At 34.6% G+C, this 27633-nt stretch overlaps 1 protein-coding gene across 3 annotated transcripts; it reads left to right on the forward strand.

Moving 5' to 3' along the window:
- On the forward strand, window positions 1–27455 carry LOC109038088 (probable phosphorylase b kinase regulatory subunit beta). 3 transcript variants are annotated; one of them, XM_019053024.2, is made up of 21 exons: window positions 1–137; window positions 349–459; window positions 1180–1315; window positions 2068–2275; window positions 4041–4237; window positions 5214–5373; window positions 6285–6482; window positions 8072–8210; window positions 8640–8899; window positions 10734–10751; window positions 12278–12508; window positions 13297–13484; window positions 14288–14403; window positions 17785–17930; window positions 19055–19187; window positions 20108–20250; window positions 21227–21429; window positions 23387–23524; window positions 24055–24295; window positions 25359–25466; window positions 26320–27455. In XM_019053024.2, exons 1-21 carry the CDS (start codon window positions 110–112, stop codon window positions 26491–26493), a joined length of 3276 nt encoding a protein of 1091 aa, XP_018908569.1. In that variant the 5' UTR covers window positions 1–109; the 3' UTR covers window positions 26494–27455. The 3 variants fall into 3 exon arrangements, with proteins under 3 accessions (XP_018908569.1, XP_018908570.1, XP_018908571.1); XM_019053025.2 differs by lacking the exon at window positions 10734–10751; XM_019053026.2 differs by lacking the exons at window positions 14288–14403; window positions 19055–19187; window positions 20108–20250; ... (3 more) ...; window positions 25359–25466; window positions 26320–27455.
- The last annotated feature ends 178 nt before the right edge of the window (window positions 27456–27633 follow it).

Genomic DNA, 27633 nt, shown 5'->3' on the forward strand with positions numbered 1-27633 from the left:
CATCAACAAACCTTATCATAACCTTGTTGCTCCAGTTGCTCCTCAAATAATGTTTCACAGTTTCAGATAGTCTCAGTAAACTTTTGCTGTATTTAAATTATTTTAGAGAATGTTTTTCACCAGAAACTATGCTCCAGGTACATAATTCATTCCAATTTTTTAGCCACAACTTAATTAGTTTGTTAAATCTCTGCCTGTTAATTGACACTCCTCTTTTAAAATGCTGCGACTTGGTTGCCCATGCAACATCAGCCTTAATATTTTTATGATGTGTGGACTAGGAATTTCATCTAATTGGGTTGATCTTTTCTCTACTCATGATAATAATTTTACTTTTGTTTAACACAGGTGAAATTACTCAGCGGCACCCCAGTATTGTCGAACTTGATTTGGATGTTAATATCAAAAACTGCAGCTATGAGGAGACAGTCTACCAGCTTGATGTATTCTACGGAATCGGTTTGTTGCCTATTTATTCTGGAATTTCATCCTTATTTCATTCATGGAGATATATTTTCTAATTCCCTTTTGATACAATGAGTCAAAGCTGAATGGAGATCCAAGAGTGAGATTAAATTGCAATTAAGTATATACTTACGCTATCTCCAAATTCGTTCAAATACATAATTTTGTCAGAGGCCTCTTGGCTCCACTGGTTTTGTGCCAAGTTCATCTAGTGATCAAACACAGGGACCAGTAATCTGTTTTTACCTCTACTGCAGTCCCAGTCATCCGGTCATTGGATCCAGTCATTTGAATCAGAACCCAATATCGCAATCAGCGATTTTTTAGGATTTTTAAATGCTTCTTCAGAATAATTTTAAGCATTTTAATCTCCCAAAATCTTCATCAATCTTTGATTTGAATGAATCGGGGAGAGAATCTGCTCAGAGTCTAGTGCTTAATTTGCATATTTTTACTTTTGCATTATATGAGAATATGTTCAAAGCACCTCTCAGATGAGGATAAGAGACAAAAATGTGGACATTTCAGGGGTAAATTGCTTCTTTTTAAGTAGGTATGCATGTATGCTGTGATGTAATGCCAACATCTTTGTTTGTAAAGCTGCTTTTGCACACTACTTTTCAGTTTGATGTGTATTTGTATCAGTTTAGAATTATTATTATTATTATTATTATTATTATTTATTTTTTTTTTCTGTTTTTAATTTTTGCCCAGTCAAACGGCAAATTCTTAGATTTCAAAGTCCCATCACTGGCATGTTTCCAGTTTTATCAGATGGCTCAGAGGTAGCAAGTGTCCGAGATAGTATTTACTGTGCTGCTGCAGTTTGGAGTTTGTATCAGGCTTACAGGTATGAGTTCGCTTGAATTAAACTGAAAGATTCTTTTCTCTCATGAGAACTGAATGAAAAGGGTTATTTTAAAATTTCAGATGGATAAGGGTCCCAATGGTTTCAAAACGCTACCGTTTCTGGTGATGTGTTTTCTTATCACTATCAGGGCAAAATTTCTGATCCGCCATAAGAAAAATGTCTGCTTTATTCAAAATTTTTGAATTAATGAGATAAAAAAATGTTGTCACTTTCAAAAGTTGTCCAATGTTGCTGCGATTTGCAGTTGGTAAAGTAAGACATTCATGACCGCTGAAATAGCAATGGAAGAATGATAGTGTATTAAACAGAAATAAGCTGTTTAAAGTTCATTTCCATGAGGAAAAAATTTTACAATTTAATCAAATTTCAATCATTTTTACAATGGTGCTGTTTATTTTGGCATTGACAATATTTAACTATAGATAAGTAGGTACCTAGTTCCCATTGAGGCCTTTTTAATTATTACTTTTAAATTTTTGGTGCGAATTTACCAGTTATACTTTGATATGATAGTATCTTCTCTCTTTTTTTTAAAAAAAAGGGACTAGTATAAATTGAGATAATGATCATACTTATAGGTAATCATGAAAAAATTTACTTACACTGCAATTTGTCAGAAGGTTTCATGTTTCAAAAGAGTGTATTATACTTATGGAGTATACCATGTTTTTCTAAGAATAACAGTGTTTTAATAGGTTAGGTACTTTATTATTATTATTTTTTTATTGCAGGCGTATAGATGATGACCGAGGAAAGTCGTATGAATTAGGCCAGTCTGCTGTAAAATGTATGAGAGGTATTTTAGAATGTTGGATGAAGCAGGCGCCACTAATAGAATTATTTAAAAAAAATCAGAACAGTAAACATGCCCTACACAGCAAATTTCACCTAACAACAGGTGCTCATGTCTATTCAACAGAAGAGTACCCTCACTTACAGGTATTCAAATTTTTTGCATGAACTGTCAGGAAAAATGGAAATTTGTCTCATCCTTTTTCCAACAGAACTCGAAAATTCCTTTTTGATTCCTCTGCAAGATACTTACTTAGACTTGAATGAACAGGAAGTTTGACTTGTTTTAGTTGGGAGTGGAAAAGTAGGATAATCAGATAGAATGAATTTTAAGGAAACATGAAAGAAAAAGTTTTGGATGATCAAATCTCAGGCTTCAGGGAACTTTTTACATCCTTCCTGGGTTGTAACTAAGTAAAGAAAAAGCAATAGAGGGACCAAAACACAGTTTGTTCAATTCATTTAAAAAAAGGAAGGAAAAAAATATCAGTATGAAATAGTGGATTAAAGTTGCATTTAAGGATCAGAATAAGTAGCTAAAGGTTTTTTCCCCCAAAAATTTGTTTGAAAGTGAGCCCTCAGGATTTGTGAAAATAAATTGAGGTAGAAGTTGATCAGAGTCCTCACTTCTGAAGTATGAACTCACACTCATTACTTTCAGGTGTAAAAATGATTTCTTTTTACAAAAAAATGTTTCCCTCCCCCCTCAAACTGTCAAAAATGACAATGGTAATGGACCACAAGAGAAGGTACGAATTTCAGCATTCTTATACATGTTTCGTAACTAAAATTTCACGCAGAACACGATGCGCACAACTAAAATTCCTGAAATTAACTCCTTACGAAGATATTTAATGATTCCTGATACGTGAATTCAAACCACCCGCTCATGAAAACTCAATGGTCTGCATGATTCACATCTCGCGCTAAACGTTATCCTGACAGTCTCTGCGGTATAACAATCTGGCAACCTCAATCTTGATGCTTCGGCTCAGCTATAGCAAATTGCTAATAGTTTGAGCAACACATGGTGGAAAATGAACATTACTCGATTGAGAAGCTTGCTGAAACCGTTGTAGTGCTCGATTTGATTCACGTAGAGCTTTGAGTTTCTTGTGAGCGGGCAGTTCAAATTCCTTGTAACCAATGTGAAATAAAAACGTTAATATCGTAGTTAGGAGTTGGGTTCAATAATTTTCGTTGTGCAAATCGTGTTCTACGTAAAACTCTGGTCAGGAAACATATGTCTGATCGCTTAAATTTGTACCTTGTCTAGTAGTCCATTGGCATGTCCGAAGTTTTTACCGATTTCTTCGATGAACCTGGTAAACATGCAGAAAATTAGGTTTTGGGTTTTTTAAGGAACATTATTGTAGATTATGAGGGATTGTTTTTTTTTTCAGACCTACTAGTAATGCTACTGTATGAGCTTAAATTGAGAAAAACTTGATCAAAATTTCCAAGGATTCCTCCAATTTTTTTGTGCAACTTGTTAAGCATATTTTCTCATCAAATAGACAGAGGTGAGCAAGACAGTAATATCTACATAGCGTTGTTTCAAAATCTCATCTCCTGTTTTAATTTTTTGGAAAGAACCCAACCAACATCTCTACTTTAGATCATTGCAATTTTTCTTTCCCAGATGAAGTTCATTTCCCTAAAATTTTAAGCACAAATATTGGTTGGTTTCCTTCCAAAAAATTGAAACAGGAGAAGAGATTTTGAAAAATTGAAATATAGATGTAATTATTTTGCTTATCTCTATCCATTTGGATAGCATATGTAAAAAATATTCATACCTTTGCTTCTTTGTTTGCAAGATATCCGTAGAATAGTTTGATAAATTTTCAGGATGCTTAGAATTTAAATTTCAAAACAACTGTGTCAAGTGAATTAATTTTTTTTTTTGCAGATTGATTCCATCTCTTTGTACTTGTTATTTTTGGTCCAAATGATAACATCTGGCCTGCAGATTATCTACGCCCAAAATGAAGTTGCTTTCATACAAAACTTGGTTTACTATGTTGAACGTGCTTATCGAACTCCAGACTATGGCATGTGGGAAAGAGGCTCCAAATATAATGACAATGTTCCAGAAATTCATGCAAGGTAAATTGTTATTACCCCTTTTTTTCAGGATAAATGAGCCACTAAATATGGTGCAAATTTAAGCATTATGATCTATGTTTTCTCATCAAAATTTCGCGTAGAACTTGCATTGTGCAAAGAAAATTATTGGAAGTAATTCCTAACCAAGATAGTAATGTTTTTCCATGCAATAATTCAAACTTTCCGCTCATAAAAAAGACCCATTAAAAGTACTTGAGTCTTGTTTTCTCTTTTTTAAGTTATCTCTTCAGTATGAAAATTTTGTAACCTTAGTCTTGGCGTTTTGACTTAGCTGTTTCACATTGTTTACATTTTGAACAACACAGGGCGGGAAAGGAAAAGTGCTCAGCTAAGAAGTCTCCCAAAATCGTTAAGTGCGCAGTTTCAATCATGTAGACTCTAGTTTTTCTTATGAGCCGGCGATTCAAATTTTTCATAATCAGTCCTAAAAAGAAAGTAAGTATCTTGGTTAAAAGTTAATTTTAGTAATATTCATCCTGCAAATCCTGTTCACCTAAAATTTCTGTTGTATTGGCTAGCTTGTTTTGATCCAAAACTCAAGTTTGACCCCCTCTGAACTACTGAAAGTGTACCCTCTGTAACTGAAGCTTGGATAATTTGTGGTTGGATAATCAGGGCACTACTTTATTAGCAAAAGTGATTAAGTTATAATTTCTTGTACCATTCTTCTAAAATGGTCTCCCCAACTCGAGGTTAGTGTTAGCGTCATGATTCCTTGGATGTGATGCTGTGCAAAAATCTTGTCGTAAGGCGCTGGAGCCCAACATTGCACACAACTTTTTAATATCATGGAATAGCAGCGTTCATCAAATAATTAATTTTCCCCCCCATTTTTCTAAGAGATGCATCATAAATTTTTTATACTCACTAATTGTTGGTTTGTCAGATTTGATGCGGAGGAATAGGGGAAAAATTCCATAAAATTTTTAAATAATAATTCTGTCATTGATTTCAGCTCAATAGGGATGGCTAAAAGTGCCCTGGAAGCAATCAATGGGTGCAATCTTTTTGGAGAAAAAGGTGCATCATGGTCTGTCATTTACGTAGATATTGATGCTCACAACAGGAATAGAAGTATTTTTGAAACTCTTCTTCCTAAAGAATCTAGTTCAAAGGTTAGCAATTCCTCAAAACTCTCTGTTTTGATTTTATGCATCCCTCTTCATTCTAGAAAAAACAAGGTTTTTGACATTGTATTCGACGTTATGACCGAACAGCCAGTCTGGTTTAGGATCAACAGGATGACAGAAGAAAGGCTGCCAAAAAAGATAGTCGGTCGGGATCTTCCCAGGAGGAGACAAAGGGGGTGTCCAGTAGAAGGATGGCAATAGGGAATTTTACAAGAAATGAATGAGTGCCAACTCTCAGAAAGACTAGAGAATAGAGTACTGTAGTGGATAGGTATCACAGAGCTCCAGAAAGAGCTGTAAAAGTGGCTCTTGTCTATTTTCTCTTATTTCTCCCTTTCTCTCTTTTTCTTCCTTTTTTTCTATTTTCTCTCATCAGACTGACCCTTTGACCGACTGGCCCTCCAGAAAAAGTCCCGGTAGTCCCACATGACTAGTCCGCGCCGTTCATGTATGTATTTCAGTGTATTGAACAAAATAATTTGTCTACTTTTAAAGAGTTGCATCTTGTAGACTCATTTAGAAACTTCAAGATTTCTTTTCATGAAACAAATGTTGTAAAATCAAAATTTCTAGTAAGTCAGAAGTATATAGTCTCCACACGTTCTGCTCCTGCAAAGTTCAAGTGAAAACTTTTGGAGACCCCTTGAATTTAGAGACGCCTGTTCCCCACACCTTCCACCCCTTCAAGTACATTTGCACACACGGCGCCTCCATAATAAAAGCAATAATCATTCAAACACATGTGCTTGCACACATGCTCACACAGTTTCACATAAATTAGAGTTGCTGATGAGAGGTTTGTTTCTCGGGACTTTCTTGTTTCTAATAATGTGAATACCCTAATTTTCTTTGTGTAATCGATTTAATAAAGTGATGGTGGTACTTCATTGTTTTAGGACGTTGATTCATCATTAATACCAACTATATCATTTCCAGCGTTTGCAACTCATGAAGAAACACTATATAACCAAACAAAGAATAATATAATCTCAAAATTGAAAGGCGGATGTGGATTTAAACGCTTCATACGTGATGGCTTTAAATGCGTCCTCGAGGATTCTAGCCGGAAGTTTTATCGAGTCGGAGAAACAAGAGTAGGTTCCTTTCAAATAAAATGAAAGCTGTTCTCAATTTTTATGTACGAGGTCTGTTAGATTAGAAACCGGATTTTGGTCATAACTAGCCCACAATGCGTCCGAATTAGGTTTTCTTGAGCTTTCCTGATAGCTGAAAATATACTTAAGAAAGCTACGTTCACAGATTTTGTTTATTTTGATCAGTGTTTATTCTCTGTCATCTTGAATACGAGTAAGTCAGGTGCGTTTTGCGATTTTCATCATGCGATGGATTTTGTTTATTTTGATCAGTGTTTATTCTGTGTCATCTTGAATACGAGTAAGTCAGGTGCATTTTGCGATTTTCATCATGCGATCACTGATAGAGCAAAGATTCAACATTAAATTTTGTTTTAAACTCGGTATACCTTGTACCGAAACTTTTGGTATATGCTAAGTAAAGTTTCCCATGATCATTGTATGAGATGTTCCCACTGTTTCGAATGGGTTAAGTGATTCAAAACTGGTCAGGTCAGGAGTTCGTCAAAGATGAGGAGCATGGGAATCGACCCTCAATGGCAACTGACATTTGTCACGTGGAAGAATTGCGGGCAAAAGTGCTCGAAAATGGTTGTTTCGAGCTTGTTGAACAGAGTAATATTTCTGATGGCTCTGTACATACAATTTTGATAGAATATGTAGACACGCATCGAGTTTCAGGTACACTTGCCCCTTGATTGTTGTCCGTTGAAAGAAAATTCAACCAAATGTCAATTTCCCTTTAGCTGCTTGAACGTTCTAACAATGATCCTACATTTGTGGATAGGATAATTTTCGGTGACAATACTTTAGTGTATGGCTACGATATGGAGACGAAACTCCAATCGTCCTTGTGGGTTGAAAAATGTAGTGCAAGACCGAAAAAAGAGAGACAAGTTCGGTCAAACATAAAAATCGCAAAACACCCTTGAGGTTGCCTTACTTCAAGCCACATACCAACGAAGCTAACTAGGATTTTTCAAATTTGTGAACGTAGCGTTCTTAAATATATTTTCAGCTATCAGAAAAGCTCAAGAAAACGTAATTTGGACGCATTGTGGACTAGTTATGACCAAAATCCGGTTTCTAATCTAACAGACCTCGTACTTTTTAATTACTGAAGTTAATGGTCAATCTGATTCAAAAATTTCCCTTTTAAAAACCAAAATAAGGTAGAGAAAGAGTAAAAATTGATCAGTGTGTCAACTGGAACTATACATTTTGATCCTAAATGAGCACCTGTCGTCTGTGAACGAGTTTATAATAATTTCTAGTTTGAATTTTAACATGCAAACTCATATGAGTTTCAGTCATGTCATTCTAAATAAAGGAGAACATTTTGGAAGAAGAATGAAATTCATTGTCTCTTAGCTGTTTACTCTGAAACATGAGCATTTGAACTTACAGCTCAAAATGAATTGTGAACTTCTTTTTTTTACATAAAAAAAGAAAAAAAAGAAGAAAAAAACTGCAACTCCTTTTAAATGTTATTAGAATATCTTGGTTAGAGATTAATTGAATAAGTTATCAACTACTGCATTATTTTTAGTTGCACTGAGGCTCAAGTTCTTTATTGTTTTTTGCTCTAGGAGTTCGAAAATGTTGAGTGCCAATGGCCGCTTTTCTTTATGTACATGATAATCGATGGAATGTTCAAAGGGTCAACAGAGCAAGTTAACGAGTACCACACTCTGCTGAAGAAAGTCGTTCACAGGGATAATTACGGCGGTAAGTGCATAATCAGAATGCCACATATTCGTTTTTTTTGGAAGTTTCTCTAACTTTCTTCTTTTTCTGCCCTAAATAATAGATCGGATCTAAAAATAGTGAAAAAATAGTATCCAAAAAAGCTGAACTCCACCAGGTATCAGCTAAAGTTTTTTTTTGTGTTTTACCTCATGACTCATGGCCTGTAGCAAGAGCAGAAAAATCTCCAACTTTGAATTTCTTTTGTTTTTACGAGTCTTCCTTGTTTCCAAATTGAGAGGTGCTCTTAATTTAGCAATCTTTGGAATACTATGTATTTTGAGTCGAAGGTGCAAAAATAACTTAAATAAGCAGTGGTCCTGTAACTAAAATTTTAATTTTTTACTCGAAATATTCTCTTTTGCAAGGCGGAGCACATTCATTTAAGACTAGCATTTTTCTCGTTTTCAGATCCATGCATTCCTATGTATTTCTACATTGCTGAGGATTGCGTGGAGTTTGAACGAGCAGAACCAGGAAGTCAGCCTTGGTATCCAAGCATGGAGGGGAGTGGAGGGGAAGCTCCTCTTTTCCTGTGGAACCAATCATTATTTGTTATTGCCCAACTGCTCACCTCTGGTCTCCTGCACATTAATGAACTTGACCCTATCAGAAGGTATCTACCCTCCTACAACCGCCCCAGAAAAGGTGGCAGATACTCTGCTTTCCAGGTAATTTTTTTTTCCGCTTTTTCAACTTATTTATGAGAATGTTTTGTCTAAAAAGCAATGCAATGCTGGCAATTTTGAACCAATTTGACGTTACTCTAGGCAGTTGCGTGGCGTGGTTTGCAGTATATCGATTGATCCGTCATTTAAACCTATGGAAAAGAATCGATACACCGGGTGTTCGCAATTAACACCTTAATAATCGATTCTTTACCATAGCCTCAAATGAGGACAAATTGATAATCGATCATCGATCATCCACGCCTCACCACTGACTCTAGGTAAAGTAATTAGAAATCTATCAGGACCTCTATAAGCTCATTTGTTGAAAAAGTTGCATTGAGTGATGAGTTTTTGCACAATGGAGAATTTGCACGCAATTTTTTTATTGCTTCATCTGAAAGTGCCTAATGAGCTGAGTTCGCAATATTTTTCATAATTTTTTTCTGACATAGGAAATTGGAGAAAAATTGATTTAAAAGTGAGAAAATGTGCCGCCTTGTGACGTCATCTGGCGGCATTTCCCATTTAAGCACATGTATTTTAGCGGAATCGGTTATTTTGTCATATCTCCTCTAATAATTGCTCAATTTATGAATCAAGGGTATCTTCGTGTTCAGTTTACTCAGAGGATTCCACTTAAACAGGAAATTCATCAAATTTCAGACCCTTGCAAATTCTCCATTGCCTGTCAGATTTTCAGGATTTTTCCTTGAAAAATAGAGAAATTCAAGTCAAATTGTGAAGCGAGTAAGGCATCGGTGCACATGAATTAGGAAACCCTACTTTTGTCCAAACTTCTGAAAGTAATCATCACTTGGTTGCAGGCAGCAAAAGCCTCTTTACAGTGTTGCATTTTTTCCCATCAGCCTTGGGTTGGGAAGAGAGGAGCATTGCTCAATCTTTTATCATATTTATTTATTATTGTTACATATCTCTAAAGAAAGGGAAAAAATTGGATAAGATGAAGCTTTTTGTTTTGTCATTGGCACAAATTTTTCTTTGAAGGAAAGTGCGATTTAGTAGAAAGTCTTTCAATACCCAGTTGCTCGTCCATTTCTGTTCAGATTAAAGTTTGTGAAAGCACAGTTTCTTCTGAGATCTGTGCTGATCATGCGCCTGACTGTGCTTAAACTGCAAGATTCACTTAATACCTCAAAAATTTCAGTTCATTAAAATGCAAAGTATAACTAGCAAACGTGGCACATGTAATACATTTTCTGAAAAACTTATAACACAAATTGCAACACATAGCAATACATTGTTTTCAAAGGGTTGTTTCCTATTTCTTAAAGAATTTTTGACTAATTGAGCTTATAGAGATCTTATTAGATTTCTAATTACTTTATCTAGAGAGAGTCTTATCAGAATTTCACTTTCATGGCTTTTTTTCACTTGCTCAAGATCGTAATTGTTGTATTACGTTTGGAACAAGTCTTGCACAAAACTGCAAATGATTCGGAAAGATTGTGAGCTGCAAATTCCTTGCCTCTCCCATCATCAGTCATTCATTGATCCACTTTGGCCGCTCTATCTAGCTGGGCAACTTGCTCTTACTGCTTCATCCACATTTATGAAGAACAAAAATTTAAGATACCTATGTACTCAGAGAGAGAAAAAAAATTACAGAAATTACCTGACGGATGGAGATATGTAAAATTTAAAGTGTAAAGGAGCTGATCCAGCTTATTTTCTTGTATCATTGACCATTAACATTTTGGGAATTAATTTTTTTTTTTTTTTTTTTTTTTTTTTTTTTTTTTTTTAAAAAAAAAGGGGGGGAGGAGAAGAAACATAGAATGCTTTTTGTGAATTAAGTCTACTTTACATTTTTCAGGCCAAAGCCACATCGATTGTGAGTAATACTTTAAATTTTTTGTTTGATGCATTGTTTTGTTTTGTGTATGAGTTGTCATTTATTTATTTATTTATTTCAAAATTTATGAAACTGTTCCTCAATAATTTTTTGAGAATCTATTTTTTTCTGCTGTGAACACAAATGCTCAACTCATTAATAATTTTTTTTGCTTGAGTTGCTATGACTTCTAGCATGGAATAAAGTTTTGTTGTGTACGATCTCTCTTTTTAATGAGGATTTCTGTAAATACTTTCAAGTATGGTTTTAACTGCCAAAGGGAATCGTTGACCCCATTAAACCCTCAAAATGTTTCACCCTCTCCAGCTTGCATGTAGAAAGTTATAAGACTCAAAAATGACTTGTTAAACTAATAAATATTCTAGAATATTAACAACCTGTTCAGGGGACAACATGTAATATACTTATTTACAAAGTCAAAACTTATGAATAGGTTGAAATTCACGCACAAGAAACTCATTAATCAAATGCGCCTAAATGAAAAAACTCGGGAATCTCCTAAGAAAGCATTTTTCGGCTTCTTGTGATTGTGAATAAAAAAGTCACTTTCGACCTGGGTTGTCAATGATGGCAAAAAGTTTTTTTCAGTCCAGTTAGTTCCTTTAGCTTTTCATCATATAACTAGAGCATTTATCTAACTTATCGTATTAATTCTAATTTTTCTTTCTTTTACATGTGTGTAAACATTCAAATTTTTTTAATTTCATTTCCTCGTACTGTGACTGTAGTTTGCATTACAAAAGACAAAATGAAGGCAACATTTTGATAGCCAAAGTGTGAGACCATGTATTTTCATTGCCGTGTTTCAAAATTTTCATTCCTATTTTATTTTTTGGAAGAGAACATACCAACTTTATAGCTTGAAATTCATACAAAATATTCTGCCAACAGAGAAGAAAAATGAAGGAGCTTGTCAAGAAATTACTTTGACTAGTCTCCCAGAAAAAAAATAGGTATGGCGTGAGGTCTGCAACGTCGCAAACGGAGATACGTTGTTTCAAACTATGGCCATTGATTTTTTGTGTGACAAATTGATTTGCATGATCAAAATTGCTTTTTTTGCTTGCCCAGTTTCTATTAAGTAAAGAGTTCACCAATAACTTTTAGTTACTTTGGTGCAGAATGCACTTGTTGCAAAATTTCCCTGCCAGGTAAAGATAAAAATAGCTGAGTAGAGGGCATGTTCTAAGTACGGGAAGTCTTGATCATATACTTTATGTATGAAAAATCAACTTTTCAAGAGCTTAATTCTCAGCCTTAACTATTGAAACTTTTTGTGTGTGACGGCTTTAAACCATTAATATGCATAATCTTCCAACATAAATGTGGAAATCGGCAAGAAATCGATGACTCTATCACAATGCCTTTTTTGTAGCTTTTGGCATTTACGTTACCCCATTCTTTTTATGATGTTTAATTTTGATCAGCTAGAATGTATCCTCTTCACTCCTCTCATTATTATCTATTCATATTATCTTGTGTTATTTCCTTCTGTTCTCTTTCAGGGAACTGCAACTGACCTTGTTGTTCAAATAGTTTTGATTGCTGAATCAATGCGCCTGCAAGCCATGATGGCAACCTACGGCATTCAGACCCAGACACCACACGAAGTGGAACCGGTTCTAATCTGGTCATCAAACCAACTGGTTCAGGTTTACAAACATCTAGGAATTAATGATAAACTTGGGTTATCTGGTAGACCAGCACGTCCTATCGGTGCTTTAGGAACAAGCAAGGTAATGGAGGCAAGATGCACTCGCTACAGACTCATTTTTCATAGAACTATTCTTTTCTGTATTCGACATGCAGTACATTCTTTCACGCTTGTTCAGTAATGCAGAAGCAACTTTTTGAAGTGATGAAGCTAATCAGAAGTTGTGACTTGGATGGACAAAAAGTCACAAATTAAAACATTATGATTTATTTTTTGCCATCAAAATAATCTGCAGAACAAGATTTATAAAAAAAAAGAAAGAAAAAAAAAGAAAATAGCAAAAGTTACTGGTAAACAAAAAATGAAAGTTTTTCAAACTCCAACTTCTCGTTAATAAAAAAACCATTATTTACTTGACTTAAATCACTCACTAAATGTTACCATAATAATCTCAGCAGTATAAAAATATGACAACCTCCATCTCAGCGTTTTTGGCTTGTTTGTTGCACCTCGTTTACTTTTTGAACAATCCAGAGTGGGGAAGGAACACTGCTTGATTAAGAAGCCTGTCAAAACAGTAGACTCCAGTCTTTCTTGTAAGCAGGAAATTCAAATTTCTTATAACTGGTGCCAAGTTGAAACGTAGATTCCCCCTTGATTGGGATTTAATGTCAGAAAGTTTATCAATATTCATTGCAGCTTTTGATACAAAAGGAAAAGAATCAAATGTTTCAACAATTCTCATACTGACTGTAAAGCAGTGTTTTTTACTTTTAGAGAAAGTTCATTCTTCAGTTTGCTAAAATAAGTGAGGACCTCCTCCATTTTAAGAGGTATGAATATTTTCTATTTATCTGCCCTGTTTTGCAGGTGTATCGAGTATGTGGGATGACTGTCCTTTGTTATCCCTTAATCTTTGAAGTATCGGAGTTTTATCTTTATCGAGATATGGCGCTGTTGATAGATGATATCAAAACAGAGCTTCAGTTTACCTCTCGCTACTGGCGTCTATCTGGTCGACCAACAGTTTGTCTTTTGATCAGAGAAGAACATATGAGGTATACTTTAAGTATTCTTTATTTGAAACTTTTTTATTGGATAAATTACAGCTTCATCTTTACATTGTCTTATTAAACCAAAAGGAAAGTTTTTAAAACCTATCCTCTCAAATTGTTCCTATTGAAGTGTATTGGATTTTCTCCTTGTGTGAGAATTAGCTTAACACATTTCCCACCATGTTGATCATATGGACCGTATTAAAGGGTTCAACTGAAACCATGCTGGTTATTTTAACCTGGATGTGGTCGCTTGTGTTAAACGATCCTGTTAGGCCACTATGAGTCAAAACTGTGCTCATAGCTCACAACCGGTATGGGCATAGTCTCAAGGAGAAAATTCACTCTAGAACTTCTGTTTTTTGGGGGAAAAAATTATGCAGTGTCAGGAGAAAAATGTACCCAAAACACAATAGCAGGCAACGTATTAAAACATTGTAACTAGTTTGCACACAAGCAGTAGATTAGAAATCTTCAGCCTCCTGGGCTATTCTGCGTAAGTTCTTATGGCAGAGATGAAGTAATAATATATCGGTGCTTGGTAATGACACTTCAATCAATGAAGGTACATGAAACGGTTGAGTAAATCATTGAAAGAACCAGAGAACTGCCCGAGTACCCATGAATATACGTGCTTTTGTATCAAATATAATTATACCTTTTGCATTTAATTTAACGGAGTCTCATCTCAATATCATCAAGTTCTGAAAATCTAACTATAAAAGGACTAAAAAACTCGAAAAACTGCCCTACTACAGCATTAGCATGCACCTACAGGTCAAATTTATATTTGATTGAATTTTCAGAGATCCCCAGTTTAAAGAAATGCTTGACTTAATGGCAATGCTGAAGAAAGGATACTGTGATGGTATCAAAGTTCAAATTGGTCGACTGCAAAATCTTATCTCTTCCTCTTGTATAGGTATTACTAGTTGTCATACTTTGACGTCATGCTACGGGTGTTTCCTTCATACTAACTACCAATCTCCAAGCATTACATTAATTTATTAACTCATTGCTCGCGCCGGAATAATTCTTGTCGGAAAACATAGTTGACTCCTGTTTTGCCTGATTCTAGTTTTTGGTAAAAGTTGAATGAACATATGAGCTCCAGGATATCTTGAAGTTTTCATTACATGATCATATGATTAACTATTTCCCATCAAATGACAAATGGTTATAGGCTGGCTTACAGGCTGAAGCTATCATGTGCAGCGTAAATTTTATTTTTAGGTATTTATTATTATTTTTTTATTGAAAGTAATATCTGGAATGAAGATGTCCAAAATGCTTGATGAAATGAGCAATCTCACATAAGAAAGCGTTCCCAATCTAAGTTACATATTTTCCAACATTTTTGACCCCTCCCTCCTTCTTTGTAACTCTTCTGTGATGTAGGCCCCTATCCTTCAACTTGTAAAAACAAAATAGCACAGTGCTCTCCTCAACCCCTCTTCAGAGCATTACTTAATCTATGAACGACCCCCAAGTGAATGCAGGTAATTAACTTCATAAGGTTCTTATAAAGCTGGATCACAAGATATATTTTAACAGCAGTGCTGCCAAATTTTTTTAGCTATAGCCACTGGGGACCCAACATAAGCTGCGTTTTTCGTTTTGTAAAGAACAGAACTTGTGGAATTGTGCTTTTCAATGTATCCCTCGATTTTCCCAAAAAGTTTTTTAATGTTTAATAAATTAAAACATGTAATGGTGTTCGACGCTTTAACTGATGAGAATGCCAGCTTGTGCAATTTGAATATGAAACAATGCTTATAGTCTTGCCTGTTTCATTCATTGAGTGGAATTTTCTGAATTGAGCACAAAAGTGAGTGTTTAAAAATACGAAATGGCATGGACTTTCTTCATGCTCACCTCAAATTTTTGCATGCAATAAGATTTGTTTTTTTGTTTTGTTTTTCATGTGGGACTCTCAGTTTGGTTTTATATTTTAAGTTATTTGGAACTCAAACTTCGCTGTCTTGGAGTTTTGTGTGTCATTCTTTGAGGTATATTATAAGACCAATAAAAGATCACTGAAGACCATCGTTTCTGAATCTTACAAATGTGTGCAGCAATTTTGGTTGATTCAAAACCTAAGGCCTTGTCTCGACGGCGCAACTGTTGAGGGAATTAGGTGCAACTATTGCGAGTTTGTTGCACCAACTAGAGTTTCCTGTCTCGTGGCACATGCATGTGTTCCTGGAACTTTTAGGCGGGAATATTTGAACAACATTAATTTTCTTAGGTTAAACAATGTCAACTGAGATAACTGAACTGATAATTATGAACGGAAGGTGAATATTTTCCGTTATTTCGACCAGGTTTAAAACAAAAAACAATAACATGACACAGATATGGATGAAAAGAATATATATTCGATAAAATTTTATTTTCCTGCTGTAGTGATGTACTACGAACAAAAATATAAAATTGATACTGAAATGAATACAAATATTTCTAAATGATAACCGCTCAGAAATAAAACACCCGTAATAAACTCCCGCTTCATGTGTAACCAGCGTTTATCAATTCAGAACATGAAGGTGAACAACTGTTCGAGGTTCCAGGTTTCTGACCTTGAAAGTTTCACTAATAGGTGAAACATTTTTGAGACACTTTCTTCCCTCAACAGTTGCGCCAACTTCCTTCAACAGTTGCGCCATCGAGACAGGGCCTAATTCCTTCAACATCATTCAGATAATTCTCATTTAGACTTTGTGAAAAGAGTAATAAATGGGAGAGGAAGGGAGAAAGTGGGAGGGAGGAGGAAAGAGCGGGAGTGGAGAGAGAGAAAGAAATAGAGGAAGAATTGATCAACGGTGAAGGTTTCCTCCACAGTATTAATCAAATGGAGATGTTGTATGTGTGAGGAATTAGCGATTTGACTATTGATTCTTATGTAAAAGTTAACAAGAAACACGATGGTGCCACTGGTTTTCTCTGAAATCAACTCCCAAGCTCAACAAAAGCTCTGAAGTTGAGGCCAAAATGGAGGGGATATCCCACGCTATCCTGAGAGTCCATCTCCACACCAAGACAAACTCTCCATGCAAAGATAGGGAGCAAATACATTAGCAGGGTTGCCGTGTTTTCAGTTTTCGAGTCCTCAAATAAAGTGGCAGCCCTGACAATGTATTTGCTCCCTATCTTTGCATGGAGAGTTTGTCTTGATGTAGAGGTGGACTCTCAGGATAGTGTGGGGTATTCCCTCCATTTTGGCCTCAACTTCAGAGCTTTTTTTGAGCTTGGGAGTTGATTTCAGAGAAAACCAGTGGCACCATCAAGTTTCTCGCGAACTTTTACATAAGAATCAACAGTCAAATCGCAAATTCCTCACACATGCAACATCTCCATTTGAAATTTTCTTCTGGAGGCTTGCATGAAAGGAGTCCTTTTCAATAGCAGATAGGCAACATACACAACGCTCTAATACAGTTGCTATAATTTTATCATGTGATTGATATTTTTTGCAGTCTGTGCTGCTTGGGAACCTCCATGTGTTCATATAATTTTTTTTCTCCTTTTCAACTATGTCTATCCTTCTCTTTCTGAATTAGCCTCTATCTGGAAGTTCTCTCAGAATAAATCGGTGGAAATATTTAATATGCGTCCATTTACTTTGGTGGTGCAAAGAAATCTGTTGTGCTCTTTTGATTCATCAATTTTCCTTCTAAAAAAATTTGGGGTTTACATTTTATTCAATTTTTTTTGGAGTTATTTTATCATTCATTCATAGGTTTTTGGCTTATTGTTGCATGGTTTCTTATCATTTTTTTCATCCTTTCAAATTGGAGATGTGTTTCCTGATCATGAAATAATCATGTTTTTTATTTTTAGAATCATAAGATTGCAAGATCTTTGGTTCCATTTTCTCGGTATTAGCCGTTAAACTGATTAAGACAAAAATAACTCATCGGACATAGGAGTATTATTCAATTAGTAAGCTCTTGTCTTTTAAAAATCATATCATGAACAAAAATGATATTGGTTTGAAAATCTTTGTTAAAATGTACTGACTTCAACAGATCAGACCAGCTAAAAATCAGTAAATACTGCCTTGTCAAAAGGTCAGAACAATAATTATTTTCAGCGACAGTGCTGGCTTGTGAAAGAAAAGTCTTGTAAAATTTCAAAAACTAAAAATCGGCTGTTTTTTTGGCACTAATATAAAATATTCCAGGAAGTTTACAATGTCAAAAATTTAAGTATTTGTGCAGGTAAGTTTATAATTAAACGGTTTCCCTAATTTTTTTCTCATCCATTTGTTCACTTAACATTTTTTATGAATTAATTGTTTCAGAGCACCTTGATTTCATGAACACAGTAGATTCTTCTCAGATACAGTTTAACCAAGTGAAGCAAGTTGAACATGACTATATTGGCTATCAGAGTTTGACTGATGTTCCCAAAGCATCAGAGTATCTTGAAGAAATGAAATTAGTGACGGTATGACTCTATTAGCCATTCACCATCTTATTTTTCCAGTACAGTCCTTTCTTTCAAAATTCCTGGAGGGCTCAAGATCAGCCTCTTTTGTATCAAATTTTTTGCACAAGTCTCCTTGAATGTATCTCATATTTATGGTGTCTAGTGTCAAAACCTTCTATCTCTGTTGCGGTGTCTAAAAATTTGGCCATAATTTTCATTTATTATAAAGACAGGTGAGTTTCTATTTGCATACTTTCTGACGAATTTTCTACGTGTCAGCAAGAAAATTATGGCAGTATTGTGCGCAAGAAGTTTTATTGATTACTCCTTTCAAGAAATTAAAACATCTGCCAAATTTTTAGACATCTTAATGGAGATGCAGATTTTGATACTAGACGCATTATTATTCTTAGAGATTTTGCTCGAACATGACGGGAGAAAAAAATCAAAGTATGTACTTTTATTCCCTTAGTTTTCTTTTAAAGTGCATCTGAGAAAAAAGATTCATGAAATTTTTTTAGTTAATAGGTATATGGTTAGACTATCGTAGATTCTGAAAGGCCGAAGTTACTGGCTAGTTGTATCGTAAGATCTTTCTCTATACAATTATGAATGGGTATTTATTTTTTGCATATTGTGAGACAAAAAGCGAATTTTGGACTTTGTCATCGTTTTTCATCATTTTTGAACCCTTCCTAATGAAAAACAATTCTTGTTTTTGCTCCATCTTTAGAAGTTTGCAACAGACCTCTCAAGGTTTCTTTGGTGCCTTGCAAATTCATTTTACCAGTTTCATAACATAGAATCAGTAAAAAAACTTAGGTGTGTTGGTTTGTACAAATGTGTAGGTATCCACTATGTGAAAACAACTTGGTGGAAATTCTGTAATTTTCCTTCAAATTTTGAAGAATTTGCCCTGAACATTTGAAAAATTACATCCGTAAATTGAAAATTCGCTACACTGAACCATTTGTTTTTTTGTTAGACTTCAAAATGTGCCTGATTTCAGCATTAAAGTATTTATTTTGATTTATTTTACCATTCAGAAATTATAATTTATTAGTCATATCAAGAAACATGAAATCTCTAAAATCAGAGTCATGCTCCATTCTATTTCAATCACTTTTGTTTGTTAATTCAAGAATTTCCAAGATAAGCCCACCTGTGATCTGATTGAAGCACTGAGAAATTGTTCTGGTCTGTATGATAAATGTCAACTTTTAGGAATCCTGCTCAAGAGAGAGGGCCCTTCTTACGTTTACAATGATATGACAGGTAACATTTTTTCCTATTCTTCTCTGTAAAACACAGGGTTTTCTAAGGTTAATTTTGGAGGGTGGCTCGTGAGGCCCAAATGAACCTATCGCTATACGAGAGACATCTGTCTGAATTATAGTCCGTCTTTTTTGCCCCTTTGAAAATGGATACAAAACTCAAATCCCTATTAGTTAATAGGATGTAATATTATGTAAAAATTCTTTTATCTTGAAGAGCACCTTGTTTTTTGGATGGTTTGTAAGGATATGGACATTAAGAATTGACATTTCTTGTTGTTTCTTAATTTTTACCAGAATCGTCGGAAAACTATTTAGTATGTTACGGGCGGTCGTTAAATCTTCTAACAAGTACATCTATCTGTTATTTTCACTTAGTGCCAAGAAATAATGTCTGTATACATCTTTAAAAAAATTTTCATTATTTATTCTTCTCCTCAAGCTTGATTGCTTAATCTACCATGAAAAACAACTTAATCAGCCCAAAAATACACCTTAAAAACATTTTAGTGCAGTTAAAGGCTTGAAAAAAGAAACAAATTAAAAACCAAAACATCCATATCGTTCAGTACGTCGTAGATAATGTACATATCCTTACAAACCATCCCTAAAGCAAGGTGCTTTTCAAGAAAAGGAATTTTTATGTTGCAAGAAGCTTACGAAAAAAGTAAAAAATGATCAATCGATCACTTACTGCGGGTCTCACAATCGCTGTAATAGATAGCTCTTTTTCCTTGTTTCCTTTCTTTTAAATTTTTCTTATCTGCCAGGCAAAATTGAAGTTATAAGGATCTTTTCTAATTTTCAATCACAGCCAACCGTTCCCAGATATAAGTTAATATTCATTGTTAAAACTGGAACTTTTCTTTAAAGAAGGCTCAAATGAACCTCATGGATGGATACCTTTCTCTTTCATTTCAGTGCAAGAACACTTGCGAGCATTGTATTATCATGCAGGCTCAGTTCATTTTTGGATTGCCATTCGCTATTGTAGTAGTCTTCTTCATCATACAGTTGATAGTATCAGTCCCTTCATCACAAATGTTTTAGTCAACGGAAAGCAGGTGAGTGTCCTTTTTTTTCAACTCGGTCTAGGAATTGATTGAGAAGAGTATTTAGATGTTAAGATACTTTGTTGAGAGAAGATTCAAAGTTCTGGACATAGCTTTAGGTTTTATCATTAGGATGATGTTGATATTTTAATATTAATTTCACACAAAAGTGGAAGAGGTAAATTTAACAGAATTGAAACCCAAAATTGGCTGAAGCAATTTTTTTATTTTTAATCTCCATTATCCTGTATTCTCTATTTCTACTTTTTAATTGTGACCCTCAAATCACTCAGGTACTTAAATTTGATTCCAAGCACTGATTTTTCCTGTTTGAGATAACATTACTGGTAAGCAGATGAATAACTTTTTTTGTTGTTGAGCATTGACTATTCTGCATCAATACAAAAACTTCGCTCATTTTAGGGGAAAAGCTCATTCCAACTTCTTCTTTGCTAAGTTGTAGAGTAGCTTTACTTGACTTGCACATATCTCTCAATGCTCCATCCTGATTCCTAGTAAGGTTTCCATAACTTGTCAGAGTGTAGCAGCTGTAAATCTGAAGGCTGCGTTCTTGATGTGCTGATGACAGAACTCATCATTTCTAAAACAAGTTCCTAGTTTCCTCCCTGATTGGTGTGTTATCGGTGTGACATCAAACCTCATAACATATCTCTTGGAGGGATAAATACTTTTGAGTGAGCTTCTACCTTAAGGCATGAGAATGTCCTGCGTCAATGCAGAAATATACAATGACAAAAAGGAGCTCCTATGTGTCTAATGAGGGATTCAACCTCCAAACCACTCCTATTTGCAATAGGACTATTATTAGTGAACCAGCTTTAAAAATGAAACCAATCTATGAATAAAACCAGATATTTTGGTTTTTGATGAAATTAATTTCCAGCTAGGTATTTGTAAATCTTAGGATACCTATTTGTAAATTTGTAAAAATTAGGATAAATGATAATTTATGATTCTACTTTCTCAGTTAACTATTGGCGTTATCGGAAGAGAGGAGACAGTCTTCGATAAGCCCTTAACACCAGCTGAGATTCAGTCCATCATTTACTCAACTATTGAGCCCTACGATATTATTCAGGCTGTGTTGCAGCAAGAGATCGTCCTCTATTGTGGCAGACTCATCACTACTTATCCAGATTTATTTAAAGGGATTTTGAAGATAAGAGTTGGGTAAATATTTTGTTTTACTTTTCTTTCTCCAATAGCATTTCTTACACTTTTATTAATAGTGCAAGTCTTAAAAAATTTCTCAAAATCCCAGACTGCCCACTATCAAATGAAGTGGGTGTGATGTGTAGCTCAAAGGATAATTATATTTATTATCATTACTATTATTTTATATTTTATTCGTACATAGATTACAAATTGTACACAAATACTTTTAAATAAAAGTTGCATCTTTAAAAAGCTTAAGTTTAACTAGTAAGATAATACTTTTCACATAATTTTATATTTTATCTTAGTGTGATACTGCCTCTGTATATCGAGGAGGAAAAATAAGACAACTTTATTTCAAAATAAAGGTGTCTCTTTGATTTGAGCCTTCCTCTTCCTATTTGCATTTTGTTTTAACTTTCTTTGCCACCGTCCTTCGTCTGCTTTGATACTCTGGGTCTGAATTGTAGTTTGGCCAATCACCTGATGGAAAATCTTCATCTGTTTTGAATCTAGCTGCAGGATTCCAAATTTCCCGCTGTTTTGTTGGGAAATTTCCTTGTTGGCATTCTCGACTGTCCTCCCCTCATCTTTATTGCTGTCGGCCATTTGAGGTTGTGGCTTATTTAGCTGGAGCTCATTTATTTCGGCCTGCATCGCTTTGCTATCACTTTGTATTTTATCCATGAGAATCTTTTGCCCTTGAATAAAATTTTTTGCAAGGATATTTTCATCCTGCAGTGACTTAACAACAGCAATCGACTGAAGAAAAAACCATTTTGCCGTTTCAGTCAATGGAGGATCTCCTTCAACTTTTTCAGGATCCGTAGTTAAGATTGCTTCCTCTACTTTTTTGATCTCTTCCTTCCCGGTACTTGAACGGTTATCGTTGTTATTTTCTGGCGCCGTTTTGAGGGGCAGTGGTGGTGATCAGACTAGTTTTGAACTGTTCTGAAAAGGATCAGATTTTTCTCCTCTCATTTTTGAGCAACTTGGTAGCAGCTCGCTCTTACAAATACCGAGTTTTTGACTGTCAAATGTTACAGTTTTCTTTTATCAAGGCACTTGGTGGACCCGTGCAAACATTTTTTTCATAACACCATCCTGTGTTTGAATGTCATTGCTGCTTCTGCTGACTGCATGAGTGTTTATTGTTTATAGATGAGCTTTGTGCACACGCTTTTGCACTTGGTCGCGAAGTTCGCTCCGCATACCGAATTGGCACCCTTGAATTCGCATTGTTTTGAATTCTCTGGATACCAGCTGAAAACTTAAGCTTAAGGACCAAGCACCAAATCGTGTCCGCCACGTTTGAGATATCAACAACGACTCTACATTTTTTATTCAAATTGCATCATTTTCTCTTTGAGAGGCATTTTTAGGAGATTTGAATGTGCTTAACATGATTTTTTGCAATCTTGAAACTATATTGTATAAATACTCCAAACTAACATTTCCTTAAGGTAAAACAGGCTCAGTGCTTATTATTTACAAAGTTAATAAGTGTACAGGATCTGTAAAAAGAGACCTTTTCAGGTAAAAAGGGAACATTTTCCTCAACTTTTTGCAAGTACATGGAGGAAGAAAATCTTGAAATTTTGACTCCAGTTTGACCCTATAATCTCAAAAATTGAAGGAGGGATTAGTCCTGAAGTCCTAAGAAAAAAATTCCTAAGTTGTAGAAAAACATGAGTCAAGTACATGCAAAAAGTTCAGGACAATATTCTCTTGGAACAAATCCGGTTACAAATACTCTCAGTAATTAAAATTTACAGGTACTTAGATTAAAGAAGAAAAAAAAGGAGGAAAAAAACTTAAGATTGCATTTCCAATTTTTAATTTACACATTTTCTGTTTAGGCTGATAACCTGACATGTACGAATGTTGCTTTATTAGTAAAAGATGTAGTGAAAGATGAACCTCAGTTATTCTGTCTATTATAACCAGCTTTTCATTTTTTTTTTTTTGACAGGTGGGTGATAGAGGCAATGAAAATAATCTTGCAAATGCAAGGAAAAAGCACAAACTCTTTAGAAAACCACAGTCCATATGAAGTTCGCCAACTTCTACAGAAAGTCCTCTCAGTCAGAGAATGGGCTGTCAATGAACAGTAAGTAATTCGATCGACTTGTAAAATGCAAAATTCTCCTTACAAAATTAAATAAATTTCAAAAAATTAAAGTAATGAAAGAGAAAAAAGTTAAAAATTATTCTCATCCGCTAAAATGAAGACTAAGCTACAAGGGCCCACCCTACCCACTCTATCAGTGTAATGGTGTAGAAAAGTGATACGTATCAATTAATTTTCATCTGTATCATTTGAAGAGGTCGTTTCATTGTTATTGTATGAATCTAACTTGATATAACGAAAAATCTCTCTGGTGACGTCATCATCAATAGCATGTGCTCTGAGACAGATATTATCTCTTTTTCACATGTATCTCCCTCTTATAATAGAAGAGCCTTTATAACTTGTAGGTCATCCAAAGCAGAATTTACCTTTTAATAGGGTATCAATTAGTGCAATATTTTTGCGCAACTTAGTAAATATGAATAGTAAAAGACTCAATATTTGTGCAGTTTTTAAGAACAATCGTGCCTCATGTTTTCTGTGGTGGTTCTTTTTTTATGTATTCTTAGAATAACAACTCTTGAGAGAAGGAGACTGGAAGGCTGTCTGTGCAGAGTGCCTCTCCTCTTTTACAATCAGGTCTGGGATGTTTTGACTCGCACACCTCTTGGGTTCACTGTTCAAGGGCACATCCTTCCGCAACAACCAACTTTAGTCAACATGACCCAGTCAGAGTTGAATTTTGCGCTGCTTGTTGAAGAAACCTTGAACCATATTCAGTTGCCTGAATACAGACAACTCATTGTTGAGGTGAGTACCATACTTTATTCCTTTAACCCTTTGATGTCTACAGACAAGAATCCTTAACTCTTGCAGAATTGCTTCTGCACAGCCTTCAGATGAAAATATTTGATCCACATATTTTTTCCCATATTTGCCCTTCAAGAGGGCGCAATATGTTGTGTCATCCGTTGGCAGTGAGGTAAACAACAGCGTGGTATAGTTGTTGATGGTTATCACTGCAGTCATTGTGAAAATGAAGTAATTCTTATGAACAAGCATGCATGGCTGTGTAAGCTGTCTTTCTGGAGAATGGCATACCTTTGTGATTTCTTGTACCCTAAGGTATAAATTATTAAACAAATATTCTATCTTGTTCTTGTTCACATGAAAATTCTGAATATGAGCACAACTTAAAAAAGTTAACCTGCTCAATTCATGCATCTGTAGAATAACCATGTATATGGCTACACGACAGTTTTGCCAGAGAACGACACAGCAGCTTTTTAAACTGAACAGTTCTATTGCGCAAAAGTTTCACTAAACTGCAGTGCTTAGTTATAGGTAATTTCTCCAGAGAGGGGAGGGGAGGGGGCAAGTGGCCAAGGATTCCGCAAGGGGTTACATTAGACCTCAATGCCTATAAATTTGTTTGTCCCTCTGAGCAAGAAAATGTGTCTGCAATGATTGTTTGCACAATGACATAAAATATCAAGAGGAAACTTCAAGAAGTTTAGTAATAAGCCAAGAATCCATAAGAATCACTTGAATATTTGGAAGTGAACACAACAAGTGAGCAAAACCCGTCCTTTTTTTATTGTATTTTTCTTTTTACCTTGTATCTCTTAAATAATGTAAAAAGAAAGCAGATAAAAGTAAAATATTTTGAATTTTGAATTTTGGAAAATCTCCAAAACTTTCTTTCTATGATTGCTAATCATGACTCATGATCATTGAAACTTTGTGAAAGACTATCCTGACTGTCCTGTGATTAGTACAATGTATGAATACAGTTCATCAGTATTTTGGTGTTCCTTTCCCTTTACCGATATAAAGAAAATTTAAAAAGTAATATTTTATTCTTTTATTTCAGCTTCTCTGTATTCTATCAATAATTCTGCAACGCAATCCTGAATTAACTTTTCGAAAACAGCTGGACTTAGATGAGATTGTCACTGATGCTTTCCAAATGTTTTGCAAAGTAAGCAGAATTTTCTTTTCATCTTTAAATGGCAGCTGTGAATTTTTAAAAGTTTAATAAGTTGTCCCATGTTTTTTTTTACAATCAATTTTCGATAGCTCAAACAGTATGATGCCTTTGTAGACTGTCATTGAGTTCAAATTGATGACAGCCCTGAGGTAGAAGTATCTCACTCTTTGTGCCCCAAACTTTATGAGAGGAATGTATACACGTTGGAGCCGTATAACATAAGATAAATACCTCATTAATAATTTGTTCTGTTATTTGACAAAACTGACTTTCCTGGAAAATTTTTAATCTGGGAACTACATTTCCTTTTCCCTCAGAATATTATATCCAGAAAGACATTGTCATCAATATATTAGTGGTACCAAATCCATTGCTCTGCCAAAGGAAGTCATATCACCATTTTGTCCTTAATATGTTAACTACTATTTGCTGCAGCCTTTCTTAAATCATTTCTGCTGAGCAGAGAAAGCACTTCTCATATCTGAACCTCACCACCCGTCACGTTCTCATTGGAAAGATGATGCTACTGCTGCCGCAGAATAATTTCCGTCATACTTGCAAGGTTTTTGTACTTCCCAACTTGCCACGAATGATAAGGCAAACCAAGGCAGTTAACAAGTTTAAGACAAAGAGCATGACGTAATTTCGCTAGTCATTCAAAATCATTTAGTCCTTGTCTCTTGAAAATTTCAGAGGCCCATCAAAACTTTAAGTAAAGAATAATACAATTTTGCAATATTAATTTATCGCAGACCTTGATTCTCAAATTATGTATGCACGTATGTTTCGGATTCAGTTCTATCATTATTAAATTTATGATTATAACTGTAATTTTGTTTTGCAGGATAATTACTTAGAAAGTGTCTGTCAGGACAAGAGTGTATTTTATTCAGCTAAACACTCCATCACAACAAGCTACCTTGCCAGAGCAGTTGTCAACAATGTTTTGACGGGAGGACAGCTTGAAACCTCCTCTTTAGATCTAGAACAAGAAGATGATCGATGCAGAATTTCGTGAAGCTTTCAATGTTCAATCATTTCTTTGTCTTTGGTTGTCCTTGTAATAGTAATACTTGATTGTGGAGGAGAATAATTTTCCTTGATTTTGTTAAAATTTTCTAAAAGAATTTGTACTTTTCTCTAGATTTTGTGGTCTTTCTTCTCAATTTAAAAAGGAAGGGGGAAAAAACTGTGCTTTGAATCATTCAAAAAAAGTCTTTTAGAGTAACTAATTTTTTATGAAGACGTAGTCTTTTTTTTAAGTGGTTTTATTTTTATATGAATTTGAAAAGTAAAAAATTCCAACCTTTCTCAATTGTGGTGGTAGAGTTTAAAGCACTATGTAGAAACCTCCTTGTGTTAGTGATTGAATCTATTTCTTTCTAGTAGTTTTTAATAATTTTACTTTAAACCTACTTTATTGATTCTCAGAACCCTGTTTAAAGAAAGAGCTATAATCGTTTAATCACTTCTCAAGTAAGGTCCAAATAAATAGCTACCTACAAATTAAATTTAATAATAATTTATTTTCCTTTGTTAATTATATCTTATCCTAGTATTAATTTATCTAAATACTCAATTTTGGATCATTTTACTCAAAGTAGCTGTGCCCTGTTTTTAAAATAGAACGATACCAAAGAGAAATTAATCTCAATTACTTTAGTAGATGGAGGTCTTATTTTTAAAAAAGAAGTACTTGTTTCAGGGAGCCAGAAGTTTTAACAATGGACTCTTTGATTTTAATGCAGATTTTTTTCTTAAAAGATATGTGTTATAATTAACTTTTAATTAGGTAGAGGTTTCTTACAAGGTGCAAGCACCTACTAAGTAGAGCACCAGAACTTTTTGGTTCAACTAGAATCTGAGTCCCTCAATTTACTTTTTAGCTCCAAAAATTGCTTGCCTACTTACTAATAGATTTTTGTGAGAAATTCTTGTAGCTTGAAGTTGTCTGAATAAATTTTAATTTAGCTTCTCAAAGTTTTTAGTCTTTATTCTACTAATTCGTGATTTTTTTCTCAATTTTTAGGTATATCAAGAATAATAATTTACATTACCTCCTCGTAAATTAGTAACTCTGCAATGCAGTAGAGGCTTTAAATCGTAGTTTGAAATCTCTAGTGAAAGCATCTATTCATGTTTTTTCAGAAATTCTCTT

Source organism: Bemisia tabaci, chromosome 4, assembly GCF_918797505.1.
Source record: "Bemisia tabaci chromosome 4, PGI_BMITA_v3".
NCBI classification, from domain to species: Eukaryota; Metazoa; Arthropoda; class Insecta; order Hemiptera; family Aleyrodidae; genus Bemisia; species Bemisia tabaci.

Excerpts from the sequence above, each read along its gene's own strand:
- LOC109038088 (XM_019053024.2), top strand. The coding sequence starts at position 110 with ATGTTTTTCACCAGAAACTATGCTCCAG. Across the intron at positions 2,276-4,040 it reads AAGAGTACCCTCACTTACAG|ATTGATTCCATCTCTTTGTA; the intron begins GTATTCAAATTT and ends TTTTTTTTGCAG. Across the intron at positions 13,485-14,287 it reads ATCAGAGAAGAACATATGAG|AGATCCCCAGTTTAAAGAAA; the intron begins GTATACTTTAAG and ends TTGAATTTTCAG.